Raw genomic sequence first — 25,976 nt, 5'->3', positions numbered from 1 at the left:
AGTAATTTGACACCAATTCCATTTTTATTCTGCCCTCATTTCTATCATTCCTCCAGATTCTACCCCTCAACTGCGCATCAAGGACAATTTACAGTGGCCAATAAACCTACCAGCCACATGGCTTTGAGATATGGGAGGTAGCTGGAAAATTTGGAGGAAGCCTGTGCAGTCACAGGGAGAACGTGCAAGCTCCACATAAATGGCACTGGACCTGTGTGGTTAGCAGCTCTACTAGATGTTTCACTGCCTAGCCCCCATAATTTTTCTTATTTATTCTTTTTCTTCTGATGTTCTTACAAAACATCATTAGATTTCCTTTGATTTTACTTATCAATTGTTAAGTGTTCTGTTGATCTGTGTTGTAAGGTGCTGAACATTGTAGGCATGTTATGTTGGCTCTGGAATATGCGACGACAGCTGCAGGCTGCCCCTGGTGCATCCTTGGGTATGTTAACGCAAATGATGCACTTCACTGTAAGTTTTCATGTACTTGTAATAAATAAATCTGAATCTGAATCAATATTTTTATTCCTCTTTTATCTTTCCTAATCTCCTTTTTTGTTCCATGGCTATGCATTTTATATTTTTCTAGTGTCTGCATTCTAACTTTAAATTTATTAAGGCAAGCAAAAGGGGAATAGCTTTCATGAACTATTTGATTCTCACCACTTCCCACAGTGGAGTAAGTGGATGTAGGTTTCAGGATGAACAGGGCTGAAAGGAGGATGAGGTCTCGAGTCGTAATGGGAATGATGGTTCTGCAGGCAGAACATGAAGAAAAAAAGCAAAAAAATTCTTTGAGTATCGTCGTGGCTATCTCTCGAGGTCGAGGATGATTGGCTTCATTCTGTTGATCTACTTATGGGCTCTCAAGTGGCTTATGGGTCCAATCTTGACTATACAAGAAGAACAAATAGGGAAAGGAAGCAGAGAAGTGTCAGGAGGTGACCTGCTGGCAATTCCATTTCTCTAGTTATCCCTACTGTTTAGGCAAATGGCAAGAATTCCTGTGAAATACTGACTATTTTTTATTTACATAAAGTAGTCAATGCAAATTGTCTCATGTGAAGCATGTGATTGTACAAGGAACAGATATGGACAAGGTAATGAAATTGTTTGATCTACAGAATGTTGTTCGGTAGTGGAATCTGACTCCTCACCCGAAACACCCGATGATTCCAGGAACATCACTGAAGATGTGTCCAGAAGCATCAATAGATGTTTGTACACAGCTGCCCTAAGTAGACAGGTAAATGTTGATTCTGTTAAAGAGCTATCCTTCAGAGGTTGATATTTCAGAAGAATTTTAGAATTTCAATTTGCTTTAAGTAATTACAGAGATTGCTAAGACCAAAGCGGAGGCTGAAACGGTTGCCACAAGAGGACACAGGTTTGAGGTGCTGGGGAGTAGGTACAGAGGAGATGTCAGGGGTAAGTTTTTTTACGCAGAGAGTGGTAAGTGTGTGGAATGGGCTGCTGGCAATGGTGGTGGAGGCAGATACGATAGAGTCTTTTAAGAGACTTTAAGATAGGTACATGGAGGTTAGTAAAATAGAGAGCTATGGGTAACCCTAGTAATTTCTAAGGCAGGGACATGTTCGGCACAACTCTGTGGGCCGAAGGGCCTGTATTGTGCTGTAGGTTTTCTATGTTTCTAGAAGTTGTGTTAATAATGTTACTGCCAAGACTACACAAGTCTCATTGTTGCTGGCCTGGATAGTTTAAAATTAAAGGAGGCCATAAAAATTGAATTAGGCATTTTCGTAACACACATCAAAGTTGCTGGTGAATGCAGCAGGCCAGGCAGCATCTGTAGGAAGAGCTGCAGTCGACGTTTCAGGCCGAGACCCTTAGTCAGGACTAACTGAGGGAAGAGTGAGCAAGGGATTTGAAAGTGGGAGGGGGAGGGGGAGATCCAAAATGATAGGAGAAGACAGGAAGGGGAGGGATGGAGCCGAGAGCTGGACAGGTGATAGGCAAAAGGGGATACGAGAGGATCATGGGACAGGAGGTCCGGGAAGAAAGACAGTGGGGGGGGGGACCCAGAGGATGGGCAAGAAGTATATTCAGAGGGACAGAGGGAGAAAAAGGAGAGTGAGAGAAAGAATGTGTGCATAAAAATGAGTAACAGATGGGGTACGAGGGGGAGGTGATGCCTTAGCGGAAGTTAGAGAAGTCGATGTTCATGCCATCAGGTTGGAGGCTACCCAGACGGAATATAAGGTGTTGTTCCTCCAACCTGAGTGTGGCTTCATCTTTACAGTAGAGGAAGCTGTGGATAGACATGTCAGAATGGGAATGGGATGTGGAATTAAAATGTGTGGCCACTGGGAGATCCTGCTTTCTCTGGCGGGAGCGTAGATGTTCAGCAAAGCGGTCTCCCAGTCTGCATCAGGTCTCGCCAATATATAAAAGGCCACATCGGGAGCACCGGACGCAGTATATCACCCCAGTCGACTCACGGGTGAAGTGTTGCCTCACCTGGAAGGACTGTTTGGGGCCCTGAATGGTGGTAAGGGAGGAAGTGTAAGGGCATGTGTAGCACTTGTTCTGCTTACAAGGATAAGTGCCAGGAGGGAGATCAGTGGGGAGGGATGAGGGGGACGAATGGACAAGGGAGTTGTGTAGGGAGTGATCCCTGCGGAATGCAGAGGGGGGGGGAGGGAAAGATGTGCTTAGTGGTGGGATCCCGTTGGAGGTGGCGGAAGTTACGGAGAATAATATGTTGGACCCGGAGGCTAATTACACATTTTAATTTCACATCCCATTCTCCAAACAGCCCTTCCAGGTGAGGCAACACTTCACCTGTGAGTCGACTGGGGTGATATACTGCGTCCAGTGCTCCCGATGTGGCCTTTTATATATTGGCGAGACCCGACGCAGACTGGGAGACCGCTTTGCTGAACATCTACGCTCTGTCCACCAGAGAAAGCAGGATCTCCCAGTGGCCACACATTTTAATTCCACATCCCATTCCAATTCTGACATGTCTATCCACGGCCTCCTCTACAGTAAAGATGAAGCCACACTCAGGTTGGAGGAACAACACCTTATATTCCGTCTGGGTAGCCTCCAACCTGATGGCATGAACATCGACTTCTCTAACTTCCGCTAAGGCCCCACCTCCCCCTCGTACCCCATCTGTTACTCATTTCTATGCACACATTCTTTCTCTCACTCTCCTTTTTCTCCCTCTGTCCCTCTGAATATACCTCTTGCCCATCCTCTGGGTCCCCCCCCCCCTTGTCTTTCTTCCCGGACCTCCTGTCCCATGATCCTCTCGTATCCCCTTTTGCCTATCACCCGTCCAGCTCTTGGCTCTATCCCTCCCCCTCCTGTCTTCACCTATCATTTTGGATCTCCCCCTCCCTCTCCCACTTTCAAATCTCTTACTAGCTCTTCCTTCAGTTAGTCCTGACGAAGGGTCTCGGCCTGAAATGTCGACTGCACCTCTTCCTACAGATGCTGCTTGGCCTGCTGCGTTCACCAGCAACTTTGATGTGTGTTGCTTGAATTTCAAGCATCTGCAGAATTCCTGTTGTTTGCGTTAGGCATTTTCGTGCCATTTTATTCTTTTTGGCTGTGGTATGGATATTATATGGCTTCTAGATGTAAGACTTTTGTTTATAATGATGTTGATAGATGGAAAATTAGTAATACCAAGTTGGAGAGCTCTTGGGAAGCGGCGTCTCAGAAAGGCAGCGTCTATTATTAAGGACCTCCAGCACCCAGGGCATGCCCTTTTCTCACTGTTACCATTGGGCAGGAGGTACAGAACCCTGAAGCCTCAGCGATTCAGGAACAGCTTCTTCCCCTCTGCCATCCAATTCCTAAAAGGACATCGAATCTTTGGACACAACCTGACTTTTTAAAAAATAAACAGTATTTCTGTTTTTGCGCATTTTAAAAAATCTATTCAATATATGTAATTGATTTACTTGTTTGTTTATTATTATTATTACTTTTATTTAATTTATTTTTTTTCTCTGCTAGATTATGTATTGCATTGAACTGCTGCTGCTAAGTTAACAAATTTCACGTCACATGCGGGTGATAATAAACCTGATTCTGATTATGATTCTGGATGTTATCACAATCTATATGAATGGTCTTGACCTGAAATATTGGCTGTCCATTTCCCTTCAGTGATGCTGCCAGACCTGCTGAGTTTCCCCAGCTTGTGTGTTGCTCCAAATTCCAGCATCTGCAGTTTCTCGGTCTGGATTTTATTCCAGATCTTTTGAAAAGTATTGAGGTGCCAGGTATGGTCAGTGGGTTGGCTGTGTAAGTGATGGATGTATGTTGAAATTACCACTGTGTAGTAGGAATTTGTTAAAAGTAAATCTTAAATTCATTCAGAAATTAAAGATTTAAAAATTCTTATGATTCCCTGTTTTACTATTTGTTAATTTTATCCAAGAATATATAAAATACCTAACTGAAACCTGACGAAAATATAAGCAACATCAAAAAAATGCTGCGTTTATCCACTTGATTGTTAATAGAGTTTTATATTCCAGAGACAGGGAACTTAGTTTCCCTGGATTGGAAGTTAAGATTCCATTTGTTTATCAGAAAATTAATGAGCTTGCAAGTTATTGAGGACTTAGATCCCTGTCATTTGATTACACTAGTAATAATTTAGATGATATTATTGCCAAGTATAAAAATGTGAATTGCATTAACGGAGACATGGATGTAAAGAATTTTAGGATGGCTGTGCCAGACAGATTAGTTAATAGAGATTATAAAATGTGAGTAGCCTCCAACCTGATAGCATGAATATCGATTTCTCCTTCTGATCAAAGAATTATTCCCTCCCCCTCCCCTCTTCATCTATGTCCTGGAAAGGAAAGCCACATCCTGGGAACAGATGTGGCAAAGATGAAGGAGCTGAGAAAATGGAACAGCATTTTTACAATGTAGCAGAGGAAGAGTTGAGGAGTATTACCAGGGAAGGCTTGGAACATAGACTGTTTTATATAGCCAATGAAAAGACAGGCATAGCTGGGGCCCATGGCTACCCCCCGAATCTGTTGAGGGTAAGGACCAGATTAGCCAGATGGATGAGGGTGGTAGTGGAGGGGCACTGGTTGGTTCTTTTATTGAGAAAGAAGCAGAGAGCCTTAAGGACTTCTTGGTGGGGGATAGAAGTGTATAGGGCCCGGGCATCCATGGTAAAAATGAGGTGGTAAGGGCCAGGAAATTGTAAGTTACTGTGAGATTGAGAGCACGAGAAGTGCACAGATATAGTTGGGAAGAGACTGAACCAAGGGGGATAGAGTGGAGTCAAGGCATGAGGACACGAGCTCAGTGGGGCAGGAGCAGACAGAGACAGTGGGCCTAACCAGACTGCCGGGCTTGTGGGTCTTGGGTAGGAGGTAGAAGCAAGCGGTGTGGATAAGGGAACTATGAGGTAGGTGGCAGTGGGTGGGAGTTCTCCAGAGTTGATGAGCTCACTGATGGTGTTGGAGCCAGTTTACTGATGGTGTGGAGTTGGGTCGTCTTCGAGGGGTAGGAATGAGAAGATGTCTGAGAGATGCTGCCAAGCCTGAGCAAGGTAGAGGCCAGTCCGCCACATTAAAACAGCACCCCTTTTGTCTGCGGGTTTGATGGTAAGGTTGGGATCGGTGAAAAGATCTAGAGCAGGTAGAGAACCAGAGTGGGGTGTCCAAGAAGAGGAGGAAGGCTGGAGACAGGAGAAGGGGCCATCAGTGCGGGTTGTGGAATTCTTGGGAAAGAAGTGGGCTCGGAGACAGAGGCAACGGAAGAAGAGTTCAGCATCATGGAGGGCACAGAACTCACTGAGGTGTGTGCGAAGTGGGACAAAGGAAGGTCCTTGCTGAGGACAGGACGTTCTGCCTCAGAGAGGGCGAGATTGTATGGAATGGTGAAGACATGGCAAGGATTAGAGCTCAGATCAGAGGGGGAAGAGAGTTAGTGGCACCAGAGGAGAGGGGAGGCTTGGTATTTCAGGAAAAGTGGGGTGAGAAGAAGATGGAGGCTCCGAGGACCCAAGAGGTTACAATGGAGCAGGAGGGTATTGAGGTTGGAGATTGGTGGTGGGGGAAGGGACTCCAGGGGCCCTGCAGTAGCAAGACAAGTTTTGGCCTGGAGGTACTGGCAGCCGAGGCTAGAGGTTGCACAATTTGCAGTCAGAAGGCGTATGGGGTCATAGGAACCGGAGATGGTGGTGGTCTGGGGTTGTAGGAACAGGATACGATAGTGGTTCTTTCACATGCTGCTGGCCTGCTTAGTGATTGTTTGTCTACTGGTTTAGCCTGGTACAGCGGATGCCACTACACCACTGGCCAGCCCAAGGTGTTGATAGCCACCTTCATAAAGCCATTTTGACTTATTCTATCACAGACACTTCCTTTGTTCTACACACCTCTCCCCCACATTCACTCCAAAAAAATCCAACTTGCATCCTTCTTTCCATTTCTGATGAAGGATTACAGAACCAAAATGCTGGCTGTTTTGCTACCCATAGATGCTGTTCTTCCAACAGGTTGTGTGTACTGCTCAACATTTCAGCATCTGTAGAATCTCTTGTGTTTATGGTTTCTCAAACCGTGGTGGAAGCAGAGTATTTTTTGAATACTTTTAGGCTGAGGTAGATAGATTCCCGGTAAGCAAGAGAGCGAAAGATAACTACAGGTGAATAGAAGGCAGAACTACAATACTGTCATTAGATTGTGCTCAGGCTTGAAGGAACTCCACCATGGACAGACCCAAGTCTGACTGCAAAAGGATGAGGATTAGGCATGGGGATAGCAATCCCATCCTGTAAAGTCACAGAGCTACAGAAGCTCCAAAGACCTCATCACTGGCAGAGGAAGGATTTTCGCCTTGAAGACATAGGAAGTTATGTGGTGAAAGCAGAAGCCACAGGGTCAATTAACCAGGACAGAAGACACTGGCGAGCTGCTGTCGTCGACCGGTGCCCCAGTAAAGGCTGATGGGCTTAAAAAGAAGAATGCTTGAAAGGCCTTCGTCTATAAAACACACTTCAATTTTGTATTACAACTGTTAAAGTGGTGTTAATGAAGCTGCAGTTTAAATCATCTCAGTGGGTCTAGAAGCCATTCTTGTTAAGAGATCAATGAGCAGGGTACAATAATTTTACCGTTTATGATCCCACGAATAATGTACATCTGAGTATTCTCTGCTCTCGTTTATTGTTTCAAGCTATCAATTGCCCAATTTACAATTTGGACCAGGAACTTGAAATGAAAATATATAATTCAACATCTTCATTTGGATGATTTTTGTTTTAGCAAGTGATTAAAACGTTAAAAGTAACTATCCACCTAGGGGTGGGGAAAGGGAGATTGCGGATAGTACAGTGGTCCAAATAGTAGTACTGCTGCCTCACAGTTCTAGTGACCTGGATTCAGTCCCGGCATCTGATGAGGCCTGTGTTGAGTTTTTATGTTCTGACTGTGACTGCATGTGTTTCCTCTAGGTGTTCCGGATTCCTCCCACATTCGGTTTTGTCCAGGTTGCCAGGTCAATTAACTATAGTAAATTGCCTCTTGTGCGAAGGTGAGTGGCAAATTCTCAGGGGGATTTCACGAGAAGCTGGGGAGAATAAAATGAATTACGATAGGATTAGTATAAAAATAGACACTTGATAGTTGGTATGGACAGTGCACTCTGTACAATTAATACTAAATAGACTCAAGTTTGTAACTTAAGCAATCCTATTGGTTATATTTCTTAGGTTATTGCTTTCTATATTTCTTAAGTGCACACTTTTGAATTACAGTTCCTAATCTAATTACCCATACTGTATAACCATTATATAATATTCATCCCCAGGCTGACAGAAGGTCATTTCCCTACTACTTGGCAAACAGAGGACTGCATCTCATTTATCTTCCCAGTTAAATGTGTCCCTTGTTGCATATCAATATCTTTTACATCTTTCTGTAGTATTCAGTGCTTGCTAGCAAGAATAAGTCAGTGCACGTTGTATTTTTAAGAGTATAGTTTCAAACATATGATGACTTTGTTTCTCCAGAACTCTAGCAAATCTTTAATCGATTTGCACCCAGCTGGTTTACTACAATCATGATCATCCCAAGATTATGATTTTGTTACTGCTGTTACTTGCATGTAGGCTCGGTAAATGTTGCTAGCTTAAGTGTTGGAAGTGAATCAGCTGGCAGTAATCCTACCTCTCAGTCAGAGGGCCAGGAAATCTCCGTCTGTCCTCACAAACATTTGGAAGAGGTCCACTAATATTTGAAGAGAGCAGAGTAGTGCTCTTTGACATAAGCAACAGTTAACCTTCAGATAGAATCCAAAATTAATCATAGGATTACTTGCAGTCTGTGGAAGATTGCAATGGACAAAATGACTGCCATGTTTCTTATAATATACCAGTAATGTATTGTAAGACATTAATTAACTGATTGCAAAATATTCTGAATGGATCCGGGATCAGAACAGGGTCTTCCCTGCAATCAGTTCTACTTCTTATTCCACTCTCCCTGCACTCCCAGCATCACACAATTCCTAGTGATCAAATACAATCTCCCCTTTCCACATAGGAGACTCCCTATTTCTAAGATAAGATATCCATACCCTACTCACGTGTCAGATTCCTCCAAGTGTAAAGGTCAACCCTTACAAACCCATTCCCCACTTTCTCATGTTCTCACTAACAGTTGTTGAATCCCTGCATGGAGTCTCCTCAATGTTTCCCAGGTACAGAAAGTCAACCATGGGGCACACAATAGCATTGTGGTTGCCACATCACTTTAAAGCACAGCTGTAGTACTGGGGCTTTGATTTCTGCTGCTGTTTATAAGGAGTTTGTATGTTCTCCTCGTGACCACGTGGGTTTTCTGTGGTTGCTCCGGTTTCCTCCCATATTCCAAAGATGTATGGTTAGGGCCAGCCAAGTCAGAACTTAGACTTTTGGGTGTGCTAAACATACCATCCTTTCTTATATGGTGTGCATATATGATTTACATCACTACACATGTTAGGATCAGCCCTATTGCAATTTCTCAATAACTGTACGATCAACATATTGCATGATGGTAAGAATGAAGTTCATCAGCGCTTTTCATCAAGAAACGGTCTGAGTTCCTACGAGGAAAAACATTTTGGCCCAGAATGGCTCTGTTACATTGATGCAGTGGAGCAGAAATACAGCTTGATCTTGCTCAAGACAGGTCTGTGTCCAAGCCCAACAATGGAGTCGTTTGCTTATTCCGTGTGTCCCTAGTGTGTGCTGGGTATAATACTGCCAGGATCAAGCCTTCATTTTAAAGGAGCAAACGACCTTGCTGCTTTAACTCTTCCCTGCCAAAGCTCAAATGGCACAAGTAGTCTCCTTTCTCAGGTCTTTGGCTCCTGCTGGAGCTACTCAAAGTTCAAAGTAGATTTATTATTGAAGTACTTACTGTACATGTCACCATATACTACTGTGAGATTCATTTTCTTTCAGGCATCTACAGGAAAATAAAGAAATACAATAGAATTTATGAAACTCTACACACAAAGACTGACAAACATCTGATGTGCAGAAGAAAACAAATTGTGCATTTAAAAAACAAATAAATAAATAAACGATACTGAGGACGTGAGTTGTAGAGTCCTTGAAAGTGAGTCCGTAGATTGTGGAATCAGTTCAGCGTTGAGTTCAGTGTAATTATCCACATTGGTTCAAGAGCCTAATGGCTGAAGTGTAATAACTGATCCTGAACCTGGTGGTGTGGGACTTAGGCTCCTGTACCTCCATTCTGATGGCAGCTGTGAGAAGAAAGCATGGCCTGGATGGTGGGGGTCTTTGATGACGGGTGCTGCTTTCCTACGACTGCACTGCTTATGGATGTGCTCAATGGTGGGGAGTGCTTTGCCTGTGACACATCGACCTTTGGTAAGGCTGTCATAAGGTTTACTGAGGGCCTTTAAGGAAGGAAATTCCCAGGAAAGCCAGACAGCTCCCCTCATCATACTTCTTTGAGGCAGAGATTGAACACAATATTGACTAATAACCCACAACATTGACTAACAACCTAAATGTCCACTTGTAGAATTGAGAGCTATCTCATCCTCTGTACCCTACCAAGGAAGGAAGATGGTCAAAGCATCGTAAGCCATGTACATCAATGTTGTTCAATGTGAGTGTAAAATTGTGCATCCATGGACAATCTTTTCCACTATACAAGTTTATATTTTCAGATTTACTGTATATTCAAGCCGCTGTAAATTGTACCTGGATGAATTCCCAGATTAGAAAATAATGTATATGTGTTTGTACAAGTGATCAACGCCCTTAGCAAAAGCAGAAGTAACAAATGTGATGGATTCTCATAATATTAATAATGAACAATAAAAATAATAAACGCTTATGGTATTAATGAGCTTGCGTAGTAAAAGAGATGGATTTCTTTTGATTGCTACAATAAAAACAATGGATTTTCATAGTAAAAAAATCTTACATCTCACAATAAATGTCATAGATTTTCAGGAGATTTTAAGATTACCCTTATTTGTCTCAGTTATATCGAAACATAGAAACATACAGTGAAATGCATCATTTGTGTCAACAACCAACACAGTCCAAATATGTTTTGGGAGCAGCCCGCAAATGTCGCCACTCTTCTGCTGCCAACATAGCATGCCCACAATGTACTAATTCTAGCCTAGAGTCATAGAACATTAAAGCACAGAAACAGGCTCTTTGGTCCATCCAGTCCATACTGAACTAACTTTCTGCCTATTACCATTGATCTGCACAAGGTTCGTAGTACTCTGTATCCCTCCCATTCATGTGCTTATCTAAATTTCTCTTAAATGTTGAAACTGAACCTGCATCCACCACTTCCCTAACAGTTTGTTCCACACTCTCATGACCATCTGAGTGAAGATATTCCCCCTCATATTCCTCTTAAATAGTTCACCTTTCACCCTCAACACATGACCTCTAGTTCTAGTCTCACCCAACCTCAGTAGGAAAAACCCGCTTGCAATGACCCTATCTATAACCTTCATAATTTTGTATACCTAAAACCCCATACGTCTTTGGAACTTGGGAGGAAACCAGTGCACTCAGAGGAAACCCATGTGGTCATAGGAAGAACAAATATCTTGCAGACAGTGCTGGAAATTGAAACACGATCACCTGCGCTGTAATAGGATGACGATCATTGTAACGTTACCATGCCACCCATATTTAATAGTACAAAAGCTAGTTTCTTAGATCAAGACTATATATTCCCTTAAGAAAAATAATGACTTCTTACGGAATGAGTGATGGAATTACCACCATTGTAGTGATGAAGAAACATCCGCTGTTCTTATGATGGACTGTCATCAGAAGGAAGAAGGATTCTCCCAGTGAAAGGGGCAGGTTCCAACAATAAAGGTGATGGGAACTCAATTTACTTGGGATGGATTGCCATAAAAATCCTATTTAAGGAAAGCAGATCACACTGGAAAGCAATGATCTTCCAGAGCATCACTGTGGGAACCAATTACTTTTAAGTAGGAAATGTGTTAAAGTATGTGTTAAGGGTCTTCTAAGAATGCAACAGGGAATTGAAGAACCAAGTTGACATCAGACTGGGGAGCTTTAGGCAAGCAACCACTGGCATATTTTGTTGGAATATGCAAATCCAACATTTTTGCTGAAGGAATCCATTACGTTTACTGATGAATCCGTTACTTTCACTCAGAGAATTCCTCACTTTACCAAGGGTTTCCACCAGAAGTCCATGGAGATGGGTTTTTTAAACTGATATAATCCAGAATCTTTACCGTGGGAACTGCTTGCTATTGAAGTAAATGGATATTTAAGTGTCTAAAAGATTGAAATGTTTTACTTCCTGGTTATAATTGTATCCCAAAGTGAGCTAACGAGAAAGTTGCTAAAGAAGGTTTCAACCAGTCAAAGTGATCAGTTCCTAAAGTAGAAGATAGATTTCCATAGTAAAAGAGATAGATCCATACTGTAAAATAGATAGATTACCATAGTACATATGATGGTTCCTGAAAGTAAAATGGATGAATTTCCACAGCAAAAGTGACAAATTAAACTGGTGAAACAAATTAATTTCTGCAGCATAACTGATGGTTTGCTGAAATAGAAGTGATAGATTCAACACGGGAAAAATCTTCACAGTCACCCTGTTGGTAATCAGCGTTCCTGGCAGAGATTCTCTCTGTAAAATGAACCTATTCAATAATGACGGATCCCCAAAGTTGGAAGTAATCAATTCTCACTGCAAAAGCTATGGAATTCTCCAATATAAACAACAGGTTCTCAGTGCAAAGGAACTGAGTCCACCCAGCAGGTGGTGGATTCCCAGATTCCAGTGCATTATGCTGGTGCTCACTTGAAGATGAATTGCAATTGCAGCCTTCCTAATTCCACCAGATGTATTTAAAATGTTTTTAATTTTATTTTTCAATTGCAAAAATAATTGATTGGCTCCTTAGTAATCTAAATAAATGATTGAAAGAATTGGTTTCTTCTGGTTTTAAGGAAGTTAACGAACTGCATGGATGAATGTGTTTCCACAAAAGTCTTCCCCAATCCCGAAGCCCTGGATGAATCTAAAAACGCAAACACGAGGAAATCTGCAGCTGCTGGAACTTCAAGTGACTTTTATGTGTGTTGCCCTGGATGAATCAGCAGATTTGTAACCTGCAGAGGCTAGATCTGTGCCATTTAGGATGGGCAATTCAGAGTCATACAGGAAGTCCAGGTACAACCTCCAGAAGGTAGTTATGATTGTGAAGAGATAATTCCAGACTAAAACGGAATCATAGATGAACCCTCAACAATTGTGACAGGCCTTGTATGCAATCACTTCCTACGAAGCAAGAATGGGTAACATAATTGGCAATGAGGCATCACTTCCAGATGAACTCAATACCTTTTATGCATGCTTTGATAGAGAAAATAATAGCACACTTCCTACACAAGCCCCATGGCTCATGATTACCCTCTGATCTCAATCTCCATGAGAGTGCACCCACAAAAAGCATCTCACCTAGATGACCAAATGTCTAAGATCTAAGCAAACCAGTTGGCTGGTGTATCCAAAGACGTCTTCAACCTCTTGTTTCTGGGGTCTGAGCTCCCCATCTGTGTCAAAAGGGCATCTATAGTACCAATGGCCAAGAGGCACATAGTGACCTGCCTCAGTGACTACTGTCCGGCCACCACACGAAGTGCTTGGACAGGTTGGTTATGGTGTAGGTCAACTTCTGCCTCACACTCCAAGGACTGGGCCTCTGTGCCTCCCTCTATAATTGAATCCTTGACTTCCTCATTGGCAGACCTCAGTCAATAAAGATTGGTAACCACATCTTCCCCCTACTGACCATCAACATTAGTTTCACCTCAAGGCTCTGTGCTTAGCACCAACCCCCCCCCCCCCAACTGTACTCTCTTTACTCCTATGACTGCATGACTAGCTTCAATGCCATCTACAAATTTGCTGAAGACACCGAATCACAGGTGGTGATGAGTCAGCATAGAAGACTGAGGTAGAACATCTGGTTGAGCTCAACGTCAACAAAACCAAGGAGCTAATCATCGACTTCAGAAGGAGACCGTGTGCTAGTTTTCATTGGTAGGGTACAGATGGAGACAGTTAACAGCTTCAAATTCCTGGGCCTAGCATATAGATGTAATCAAAAAGTTGTGTCAGTGCCTCTATTTTCCAAGAAGCACAAGTTTTTTGCATATTATCAAATATTCTGACAAACCTCAACAGAATTAAGTATCCTGACTGATTGCACCATGCTCTTTTATAGCAGTTCTACCTGTGTTTCACAGGAACACAAAAGGTTGCAGGGTACTGGACACAGCCTGTCCATCACGGGCACAGTCTCCCCTCCGTTGACATTGAGCACAGGATGCACTGTCTCAACAAGGTGGCATCTATCATCAAGGATCCCCACCGTCCAGGTCATGCCCTCTTCTCACTGCAACCATCAGCCTGAAGTCCGGCAACACAGGTTCAGGATCAGCTACTTCCCTACAACCACCTGGTTCTTGAACTAACCTGCACAACTACTGTCCTAACCTCAGCAGTCAAAACACTATGAGCAACCTCTTGCACAACCAGGGACTGTATTTTTGCACTAATGTCTTATTTTTTCAAAGCCATTTTTTTCTCTCTCTTCATTGTCTTATATAATTTATACACTATACAATTTATAATTAATTTATATTGTTTGTTATCTGTAGCCATGTGCCTATCCTGCTGCTGCAAGCAGGTTTTCTGTACCTGTACTGCACAGTATTTTTTGCATATGACAATGACTTAAAGTTGACAAGTAAATAAGCAGAATTCTCAAAGTTTCCAGAGATCTTATTCTGCCTGACCTGCCAAGATCTTCAGCATTTTTTGTGTTATTATTTTAATATTTGCAATTCTCTTGCTGTTGATTAAGGATCTCTGATTTTTTTTATCTGATGGGTGGAGTGGAGTCCATAGTGAGAAGATAACTGAGCACATTAGGCGTGTGGTCATTTCTGCAATCATCGGCAGATACTGCGATATCTTTGTGGTCCATTACTCAGATGATGATATAAACTAGGAGGTACAAGTGTTTGAACCACAGAATGCTACCATGATGTATTTTGCTTGTCCTCAGTGTTCATCATGGTGAAATCATACTCCAAGCTCTTTGTCAAGAGAATGGCCCAACTGGAGTTCCCTACTGCTTTCTTTCCAATCACACCCTGCAGATGGTGTTAGGCCCTTTCCCACACCAGGGTTGAAGTCATCCAAGAGGTTCAGTCTTTGGATGCAGACTTGGATTTTTTTTCATGTTTGAAATCGCTTTAGTTTCCAGAGCTGAGTCATTTCCACTGCTGACGTTAGCACTGTGAGAATGAGCAGAAGGGTCTTCTGGCTTCCTGTAATTCCATAGAGGGGTGGCTGAAATGTAGGCCAGCTTGTTCTTGAATGCAGAACTCACTCCTTAAAGCCAGCATATGCCCCTCCAGAAAGAGATATACTTTAAACCAACCATTCTTTAAACTAAAGAATATCCTGTTCTTTAAATTAGCCATCATATTCCTCAGATAGACCATTAAGATAGAGCAGCAGAATCAGGCCATTCGATCCACTGAGTCTGACTGACTTTTTTTCAACCCCATTCTCCTGCCTTCTCCCCATAATTCTTAACTCCCTTACGAATCAAGAACCATTCAATCTCTGCCAATGACCTGGCCTCCACAGCCCTCTGTGATAATGAATTTCATGCATTCATCATCCTCCGACTGAAGAAATTCCTCACCCTCTCAGATTTAAAGGGACGTCCCTATGTTCTGAAGCTGTGCGATTGGATTCTAGGCTTTCCTACTGATGGACACATATTCTCTACATTCACTCTATTCAGTCCTTTCAGTATCAAATAGGCTTCATTCCACCCCCACCCCTAGGCCCTATCCTTCTGAACTCCATTGAGTACAGGCCCAGGGATATCATATTCTCCTCATATCAGACATCCCACCTCTCCTGGAAGGTCCGGGAGTCTCCCGCAAATTAATAGTGGCTCCCTGATGCCCGCAAATTATATACAATATCCCGGAAATTGATTTCTTTGAGAGTGAGCGTGAGAATGTGCAAGAGAGCAAGCGCAAGTGAGAGCGAGAAAGCAAGCGCGAGAGAGAGCAAGAGCGAGAAAGCAAGCGCGAGAGAGAGCAAGAGCGAGAAAGCAAGCACGAGAGAGAGCGACCACGAGCAAGAGAGCGCGGGCGATAGAGTGGGAGAGAGAGAGAGAGCGAGAGTGAGAGAGTTCCAAAACAAGTCAGAGTGGCAGAGTATTCCAAAACGGAAAATATAAAACGTACAGTATGTCACCCCAGACTACACTAAAGTGTACCCCTGCCTAATAGGGGTCAAAATGATGACAGTGTTGCTCACTGCACTGTTTGCAACAGTGACTTTTCTATTGCCCATGGGGGGGTTAAAACTGTAAAAGACATGTTGAGGTGAGGTTAACAGGTGTCATTCATTCATTAGCATAGCTAACATTATTTAAACTAGCTGGCCGGCTGCTAAGGAGCTACTCTATTGCAGACATCCCACCTCCGCTGGAAGTCTCCCGCAAATTGATGGCGCTACCTCCCTGAAATGAGTTTTTGCAGGGTGGGATGTCTGACACATGTTAACCCTTTCATTCCTGTGACCCTCCTCTGGACCCTCTTCAGGACCAGCACATCTTTCCATAGATACGAGAGTCCCAGGCTTTGACAGTAGTGCAGATTTCGGGCCTGTCGCTCTCGGTATGGATTATCCACCAAGATCCTTGCATCCAGACCTAATATTATGGTGTGCAAGTTGCTTGTGCGTGGTGTCATGTGGGGTAGTCTTTGCATAGCAGTTATCTGTTGGGTTTTACAAAGCCTGGTCGTGATCCATTGGTAATGAGGGCTGCAAATTCTCTGGAAAGATAAGCGAATTCCCGGACTAAAATCTCAGGAACTGAGGCGATAGGCGGACAGTCCATGCCTTCAGCACGCCCAAACCCAACATTCTGCACCATGTTCTGTTACAGAGAGAGATTGCCAGGGCACATAAGGAAGTCCTACATCAACAGGAGAAGGAACACATTCTCATTAACAGCCTGCCCATTCTGCTGTATTTATGATAGTCTACAGTTTTTGCATTACTCATTAGGTACCTCAAACTAGAGTGGAAACAAGTGACCCTCAATCCCAAGGGAATGCCTGAGAGCCTATCCTGAGTGGCAGTGGGTTACTGGATTCATTCTACACTGAGCCATAATGGCAGTAAGTTTTAAAAAAATCCGTCACAGATGATAAGAAACCATAACTGAACAATAGAAGAAAATAAAAATGGCAGACAGCTAGATAGAGACCAAGAAGTTCACGGTAGAACGTGCAGTACTTCTTTTCGGGGTGACGGAGCTGCTGGCTGAAGAAGACGAGCGGCTGCCACACAACTCCGACCAACTTTTTGCGCACAGCACCCATAGCATAGTCTGAAATGGGTAGGAGTGTGTTGGGAACATGTGTAGAGTCATGTTAGAAAGACTTTATTTGGCATTATCAAATGCCCTGGCCTTGTCCATTGGTCAGTTAAGCACATGATTAGGGATATTTCCTTTAAGCACACTATACATGGGGAGAATAAGTTCAGCTCGCAGAAGGAAGAGGTGATAGAAATTCACCAAGCTTAAAACCTTCTGTAGTTTTTTAGTAGTGCAGGGCAGTGGGAAATCCATAATAACCTTTAATGGGGGGGAGGGGGTCACACCTTCTGCAGAGATGCGATAGCCAAGGAGGTCAAAGTTTGACAACTCAAACTGGCATTTAGCAGGATTAATAATCAACCAGTGTTGGCTTAAGCATTCGAAAAGTGTGTGGAGATGGGATGCATGTTTGGATTTGGACACACTGGCAACAAGTATGCCATCCAGGTAAACAAAAAGAAAGTCTAAGTCTTTTACTACAGAGTCCATCAGCCTGGAAAGTCTGTGCTGCATTTCTCAGTCCAAACGGCATGCACAGAAACTCAAAAGAGCCAACAGGGTTATCACATCTATTATGGGAATGTCCTCTGAGCACACAGGCACCTGATGATGGCCCCTAACTAGATCGACTTTGCAAAAGATTAACTTTTCAGCTAAACATGCTAAAAAGTCTTGAATATGTGGGACCGAGTAACAATTGATGGTGGTGTCTTCGTTAAGGGGTCGGTAATCACCCCATGGGTGGCAACCACCATCAGACTTAGGGACCATATGGACGGTGAAGCCCAGGGGCTATTCAACTGGCATACAATTCTGAATCTTTCCATGTTAGCAAACTCAGCCCTTGTGGTCGTCAGCTTTTCTGGGTCCAGTCTACACGTGGGCATGGACTGGCGGGCCAGCTGTAGAAATGTGGTGCTCGACCCCATGTTTTGTGACTGTGTTGGAGGATGTGGGCTTGGTGAGGTTTGGGAATTCACCCAGCAGTCCAGTAAACTCACATTTGGTGGTTCATGTACTTGGCAGAATAGTTGTGGGGAACTTACTGGGGGACTTAAAGTCCTTGATATCCACAAACTGCTAGTTCTTAAAATTGACTAACAGTCCTGAGGCAAACAGGCAATCTGCACCAAGCAGAGATCTAGCCACGTTAACCAAGATGAAGTCCCATGTATAATGTCGCCCACTGAAGCAGAGTGTCACATGTTGTGCCCTGTAAGTTTGGATCTTGCTGCTGCTGGCAGCCTGCAGTGAGGTTTTGTTGCTCTTTGCCTTCTCATCAATAAGCGATGCTGGCAGCACACTCACTTGAACACCCGTGTCTCACAGGAAACGTCGCCCTGAAGGGGTGTCTGTGATGAGCAGTAGACAATCCTGGCAGCTGGAACCCCTGGTGTTCACAGACCTCTGATGTTCTGATGTGCTGGCACTGTCGAAGTTGTAAGGCAGTCAGCACTTCCTTGTGTTCATACCAAAGCGAGCGTGGTAAAAGTACAGGCCCGGGCTAATCTGTTCAGTAGCCCTGGGTGTCCTTATGTTAGGGGCCTTGCTGAACGGGCTTATTGAGGTGAGATAGGAGGAATGATACACTGCTGCCTAGATAAGTGTAGACTATCAGTCATTTTAGAAAGCTCCCTATGGTCCTTCACGGGTGCATTAGCAAGGGCTATGCGAACTTGATCAGCCATTTGCTGCATGAAGAGTTCTTTAAAGATAAAACAAGGATGGTGACTTCTCAGCGGAGACAGCATGTTGTTTATTAGCTCCAAAAGTCTAGTATTGGTGAGACCAGTTAAGGTGCACTCAAGACTCCGATAGTCCATAAGTCTGTAAAAGGTGAGTCTTTAGCGATTGGTATTTATCGTGTTCAGACAAAGTCACTACTCTCTCAGGTCTGTAAAGGTGAGTATTCAGCGATCGGAAATTACCCCGTGTTCGGGCGGGTGTTCAAGCAGGGTCACCACTCTCACAGCCGTGGAACTGCTGAGCAATGTACCACGCAGAGAAATTGGTCTTGTTGGTGGAGATTTCTCACACAGCGAACTGGGCCTCAGCTTGCACGAACCAAATGATGGCATTTTGCTCCAAAATAACTGTGTTGTCCGACATGTTCAATAACTCTGGAATTGTCCTAGAGCATGGGGTCACCAATGTAGGTTTTCACAAATAAAACGAAGTGAGGCCTTTTATGTTCAGTGAAACACATTTTATTGAACTCCAAAACCTTGATTGAGCATATCAGTCCAGGTGCCGAGGCACCCAAAACTTCCCTAGCACCATCAGCTCCCCTCTTCATTCCTCCCCTCTCCAGTTCAACACGTGGATGAACAACACAGGCTACCACTGTTTACATCCCCTCCTTGCCCTGCACCTACCATCCACATCTCCACATACCAACTGCTATCGTCCTGATCTTCACCTCCTCCAGCCCGCACTTTCTTCCAACTCCCAAGTCATCACGGACTGACCTTCACTACTGAGCAGGTGAGGACTCTGGGGAAACTCAGTAAAGCATTGAGACCAGATGGTGTGAACCCTCTGGTCCCGAAGGAGTGTGCTGAGCAGATGTGTGCAGTTCTCCAGTGCATTTTCAATCTGAGTTTCAACCTGGAAAGGGTTCCGACTGTGTGGAAACATCATTTGTGGTACCAGTATGCAAGAAGGGCCAACCCAAAGTCTTGAATGACTACCGTCTAGTGGCCCTGACCTCATACACCATGAAGACCCTAGAGAGGCTGGTCCTGGCTCACCACCGACCCCTGGTCAGATCAGCCCTTAATCCCCTGCAGTTTACCTTCCAGGAGCACATTGGAGTCGACAATGCTATCATCTACCTGCTGGACAGAGCCTACTCCCATTTGGATAAGCAGGGTAGCACTGGGAGATCATGTTTTTTGAATTCTCAAATGCCTTCGATACCATACAGCCCTTATTGCTCGGGGAAAAGCTTCATTCAATGCAGATTGCACTTCCATTGTATCCTGGATAATGGACTACCTTACTGGCAGGCCACAGTTTGTGCAGCTTCAGAGCTGTGTGTCAGACATGGCTATAAGCAGCACTGGAGTCCCACAGGGGACAGTATTGGCTCCCTTCCTGTTTACCCTGTATACCTCAGACACAACACAGAGCCATGTCACCTGCAGAAATTCTCTGATGACTCAGCAATAATTGGGTATATAAAGGGAGGATGAACACAGAGCCCTGGTGAAGGACTTAATCAAATGGTGCAAGCTGAATCAGCTGCAGCTCGACATCAGTAAGACAAAGGAGATGGTGACGGACTTTAGGAAGACTACACCTGCACTGCTCCCTGTTACTATTAATGGTGAGGATGTGGAATGTGGTGAGGACCCACAAGTACCTGGGATGCACTTGAGTGGGGCACCAACACAGAAGCTGTGTATAAGGGCCAGAGTCGTCTCTACTTCCTGAGGAGACTGGGGTCCTTTGGAGTACGCAGACCTCCCCTTCACATGTTCTACTAGTCTGCTGTTGTCAGTACAATCTTGTATGCAGTGGTGTGCTGGGGCATTGGCATCAACACAGATGATGCCAACAGGCTCATTAAACAGATTAGAAAGGCTGGCTCTGTTACAGGAGTCTAACTGGACACACTGGAGGCTGTGGTAGAACAAAGGACCATACAGAAAATCCTGGCAATTCTGGACCGTGTTTCTCACCCTCAGCATGCCACCTTGGCTGAACACAGGAGCACACTTAGTAATAGACTAAGACAACTACGCTATTCCAAAGAGTGCTAAATAAGATCATCCTTACCCTCAGCCATTAGGCTCTATAATGTCAACCTATAGCCAGGTAAGTGATGACCCCCCCCCCCGTTAGACTGTTTGAGGTAACTTATTTTTATTCTTACTTCTTTTCTAATCGGTGCACTCGTAATGTTACTGTGACACCGTAATTTCCCTTGAAATCAATGAAGTATCTATCGGCACACAAAAACGCGCTAAAACTCCTTACGTAAAACGTCATCACGTCAGACCAGCCTCTCCAGGTGAAAGATGGCATTGGTGAAGCACAGCGACGATTGGTTGGAAGCAAGCACAACTAGAAATTAATTTATTAATCCCACGTTTCCTCGGAAACGACCACTGCAATCAGTAGCTTGTAACGTTCCTTTCGGAGCTGAGCTTCTGAACCGCCTGTACGACATGGCACTTTTGCGGTGTGAACTTTGCGGTCTCAAAGGTGCAGGATGGTTGTAGCGTTCTTTGGCCAATTTAAGCGCTGGGGCCAGAATGAAAAGGTCGGGGTGTCGAGTTAAGAGGCGAGGGACGAGCGGGAGTGTAGCTCGCTACTCTGCGAGGTTTTCTCGTCGCTGCACTGAACTAACGGTCCCCTGGATTGGCTGTAGTGACGACTGGCTACGTGGCTGTGGACTCACTTTCGTGAACTTCGGTTCTGAATGATATTTGTTTATTTTTATTGTTTACAGGCTTTGTCTCCGCCCCCACCCCCGGCACTTTGGGTGTTTTACGGCCCTTTTAAAGATAGGTGCTATTGGGTTTCTAACTGTGTGCAGCTTCTTTCCAACTGTGATAAGACTGCTGAATGGATCCTGACCCGGATCTGGGCCGTACCCTCCAAATATCCGGACCTTCCTCTCGGTTTTTTTTGCACTAACTTACTTCCCATTTTTCTATTTATGATTTATAATTTAAATTTTTAATATTTACTAAGTTTAACTATTTTTAATATTTAATATTGGGAGTGTGAAGCGCAGAATCAAATATCGCTGTGATGATTGTACGTTCTAGTGCCAATTGTTTGGCGACTATAAAGTATGTGTGGCTGCACACAGATGAATATCTAGATTGTATACAGAATACGTACTTCTATAATAAATGTACTTTGACTTGTGCAAATGGAAGTAAACTTCAGGATGACTAACTTCTCCGTCAATGGATGCTGCCTGATCTACTGAGTATCCCCGGTATTTTCCACGTTTATTTCCGCTGTCCACTAGCTACTGATTAACACATAATGCCGGAGGAACTTGGAGACCCTTCATCTTATTTAATTATTGAGATACAGCGCGGAATAGGCCCTTCGAGCCACGCCGCCCAACAATGTAATTCTAGCCTGATCACGGGACAATTTACAATGACCAATTAGCCAACCAACCGAGATGTATTCCTCTCCATACCCGACCTACTGAGTCCCTCCAGTATTTCGTGTAAACGTGTGTTACTTTGGGTTTCCAGCATCCGCACAATCTCTCGCGTTTGTGATGAGCAGCTACAGGTTGTCGCCTTTCAAACAGTCGTGTCAATAACTCCGCACCGACACTCACACAGGTCGCTGCGCGCTGACTGACTTTCTTTCATTCATTCGCTCCCACTCCCATCTTGCACCGCGATCAGTGTGCGTTGGATTTCTCTGATTGGTTGCTCACGATCGACTCATTTCAGGCGGAGGGGGAAACTCGATGCCAGATTTTAGAAAATTAGGCAGACAATACAACATCCGATGAATATTCATTGGGAGCAATCCCCTTAAATACATTACATATGATTGTAAACGGGAAATCCTTAGCGAAAACAGTTCAAGTAGAAGCCAAAACAAGGTCAAACCCTCCTCCCCCCCGCACCAATTTAACTAGTGACCCCACTTCCGCATTCGGTTATAACTTGCCAACCGATCAGGCCAGTGGCCCCGCGCAAACTAACTTGACTGGCTGCGGTCCCGCCCCCGACGCGCTGATTGGCCAGTCCCTGCGCCGCTGGTGGCCAGCCTCTGTGTTTGATTCGGCAAATCGACCGTCATTCAGTCAAGCGGCCGGGCTATGCGCCTCCATCAGGTTCGGTTGAGCTTTTCCCTCAGCCTGCAAAAAGAATTGATTTTTTTTCCTGGGGCCTTGCGGGTTTTGTAGTGATTTTTGCCCCTCTCCTTAAAAAAAAGGGGCTTTAAACTGAAGGCCAGTGCTATTCTTGAATGGTGGAGACTGTGCGGCGGTATTTCGGTTTGGGCCCCGAATCTGTTCCCGAAGGCAGCGATCGTGAAATGCGGAGAGGGAAGCCATGCAGTCGCAGCCCGCACTGCCTCTGGTTGCTAACGGCGGCCTTGGTGACAGCGCGCTGCTGCCTCGGTGTGAGCGCCCTGGATGATAAGGTGGTGTGGGCCATCAACGCTGGAGGAGAGGCTCACACCGACGTGCATGGCATCCACTTCAAAAGAGACCCGCTCGAAGGCAAAATCGGCAGGGGTAAGCCACCGCGATCGGGATCGGGCCCTGGGCGGAGTGTCATGCGCGAAGGGACGGGGGAGAGGAGCGGAGGAAGCGTGTCTCTTATCGCACTGAAGTGTTTAATCATCTATGCCGGCACACCGCCGGTTGTGTCGGAGGAGAACTTGCCAATCTGAGAAAAAAAAAGACAGGGATAATAAAGTTTCCCCAAAGTACTCGCGTGTATATTTCAAAAGTGAAAGTTGATGGTTCCGAGGAGAGGGAAAACGTTTGCACAGATGGGAGGTTCAGTAACCTTTTTGCTCATTGATCGGAGAAACTCTTGTCATATTAATTTATGTACTCTTGCCCATTGTCCACTCCAGTCAAGTGCCCCAAAAAGTAAGCTTGTCTTCTCTCCAAAACTACTACGTGGAGGCACTGTTATACACGAGCTAGAGAAATATTGGGCTGCATCTGTAGTACAACTACTGATACTAAAATTAGAACATTAGAAAGTTTTTTGACAAGAACAGGCCGTTCGGCCCAACAAAGCTTGCCAAATTCCTATTCACAGAGCGTGTTGAAATAATTGCCTGAATGTCTCCCTGCCCGTCTCCCTACTTTTATGTCATCTGCAAACTTTACTAGTTTATTCCTTATGTGCTTGTCCAAATCATTAAATTAAAAATAGCTGAGGCCGCAAAACTTATCCCTGCAGAACCCCACTTTTAACAGGTGTGAAAATGATCCTCTCGCCATAACTTGTTTTCTGTTTGAGCCAATTCTGTACCCATTGGCACACCTTACCCTGAAGCCAGCATTGGTTCAGAAAGGAGAAATTATGTTTTACTAATATGCTGGAGTTCTATGAAGAGGCAACAACATTTTATGATAACAGTAAAGCGGTTGATATCATTTACTTGGATATTCAGAAGACTTCTGACAAGCTACTCCATGAGAGGTTAATAATCAAATTACAGGAGGTAGGGATTCAGGGTAAGGTGTGCGAATAGGTGCAGAATTGACTGTTCATGAAGCTTCAGCGTACAAGTCCCCTTTCTGAATCCATGCTGGCTTTCTGCTAATGTGCCTGTTCTTATCAGCTGCTTCTCGATCTTTTTTATTAATGTTTCCATTATCTTATCTACGATACACATTAAGCTTACTGGTCTATAGTTACCAGGGTCAGTGCGGTCACCGTTCTTATATGCAGGGACAATGTTAGCCCATTTCCAGTCCTTGGGGCTTTCACCAGTCTTTACTGACTTCTGAAAAATACATGTTGGGGGTTTGTGTATATAATCGCAGACCTCTTTAAGTACCCTTGGATATATGTTGTCTGGCCCTGGAGATTTACTAACTTTCAGCCTTTTCAGCTGAAGCAGGACCTCACTTTCTAAGATCTCTAAATCACTTAAAACAACCTTAATTTCCTCTACACTTACTGGCATATTGCTAACATATTTGTAGGTGAATACTTTAGCAAAGTATGAGTTAAGAATATCTGCTATGTCCTTCTCTGCATAATTTAACACTTCATTATTATTCTTAATAAACTTAACTCCCTCCTTGACTTTTCTTTTATTTCTGAATGTTCTCTTGGGATCATTCTTAGCTTTATCAGCAATATCTTTCTTAAGCTGCGTTTCGGCAACCTGAATTACCTTCTTGACTATAGCTGTTATATTTTCATATGCCCTATGGTTAATATCTTTACTATTTTTTGTATATTCCTTATATAGCTGCCTTTTCTTCAATAACTTTTAAGTATATCTTTATTCATCCATGTGGTTGATCTATTGGTTTTATTGCTTCTCCTGACCTTGGATATGAACATTTCCTGCAATGCGTTTATTATCTCTTTAAATCGACCCCATTGTTCCTCAACTGACTCAGCGTCAAGCAGTTCATTCCAGCTTATCTTCTGAAGTCTTGGCCACATCTGCAGAAACTTTGCCTTTCTGAAATTCAATTTAATGGCTTTGGTTTTTACTGGTACACTCTGCCAAAGAACTTCAAGATTTGTTCTTAAAGGCTCAACAACTTTCATACTCAAAATTCTATCCTGATTGTTACAGAATATCTAGACAGACCTCCCCTCTGCTTGGAGTATTAACATACTGGATCAAAAAACAATCATTCAATAACACAATGAATTCACTTTCCTGCAATCCATTAGTCACTGGGTTCTCCCACTCAATATTTGAGAAATTAAGGTCTCCCATAACTATAACATCACCCTCAGAACTCAAAATGGTCTGTGTGGAAAATGGAGTACACATATGCTTTAAGCTTTAATATATTTGCATGTTAATAGTGTAAATGGAAAACTAACAATTGCAACTCATTTATCTTAAATGTTGAATATTTCCATAAGACTGAGTTTCAGAGGTGTGTCACTCTCTTGTGTTCTGTGGGGCGTGACATTCCTTGGATGAGCATTGGTGGCTATCTTGCTTCCTTGTCTGGTATTTTGCTATGACTGATTAAACTCATAACTATTATTGAAAAATGTGGATTACTATTGTTGGTGGGATTATTATTTTCTTGTATGAAGAATCACACCACTTCCACATAGAGAACTTGAGAGTTTACATGATCTGTAAAGTAGAACTAGGCCATATCGCCTTTTGAAGTTCTACTAGTCAGTATCAGGTATAGCCACCTTTTCTCCATCTCCTCAATCCTTTGATGCTATGCACTAAGGCAGTCTTATTGTTATCTTGAATGCAATTGCTAGTTGAATATCCACAGAGTTAAAGTTTTGATTCTTGCAATTAACTATGCGTGCATTTCCCTCACCCAA

The 25,976-nt window shown here is 43.8% G+C and overlaps 1 protein-coding gene across 2 annotated transcripts in view; it reads left to right on the top strand.

The window, feature by feature from the left end:
* The first annotated feature begins 22,763 nt into the window (after window positions 1-22,763).
* The window catches only part of mlec (malectin), a 57,866-nt gene continuing 54,653 nt past the window's right edge, over window positions 22,764-25,976 (top strand). Inside the window, exon 1 of one of the 2 annotated variants that reach the window (XM_063034218.1) lies at window positions 22,764-23,206. In XM_063034218.1, coding sequence (XP_062890288.1) covers window positions 22,936-23,206 — 271 coding nt within the window. In that variant the 5' untranslated portion in view covers window positions 22,764-22,935. The remainder of the gene's footprint in view (window positions 23,207-25,976) is intronic. The other variant, XM_063034219.1, reaches the window with a different exon arrangement.

The sequence above is a fragment of the Mobula hypostoma genome, chromosome 27 (genome assembly GCF_963921235.1).
Source record: "Mobula hypostoma chromosome 27, sMobHyp1.1, whole genome shotgun sequence".
Classification (NCBI taxonomy): domain Eukaryota; kingdom Metazoa; phylum Chordata; class Chondrichthyes; order Myliobatiformes; family Myliobatidae; genus Mobula; species Mobula hypostoma.
Note: the sequence above shows the minus strand (reverse complement) of the source record. Positions and strands in the feature narration are given on the sequence as shown.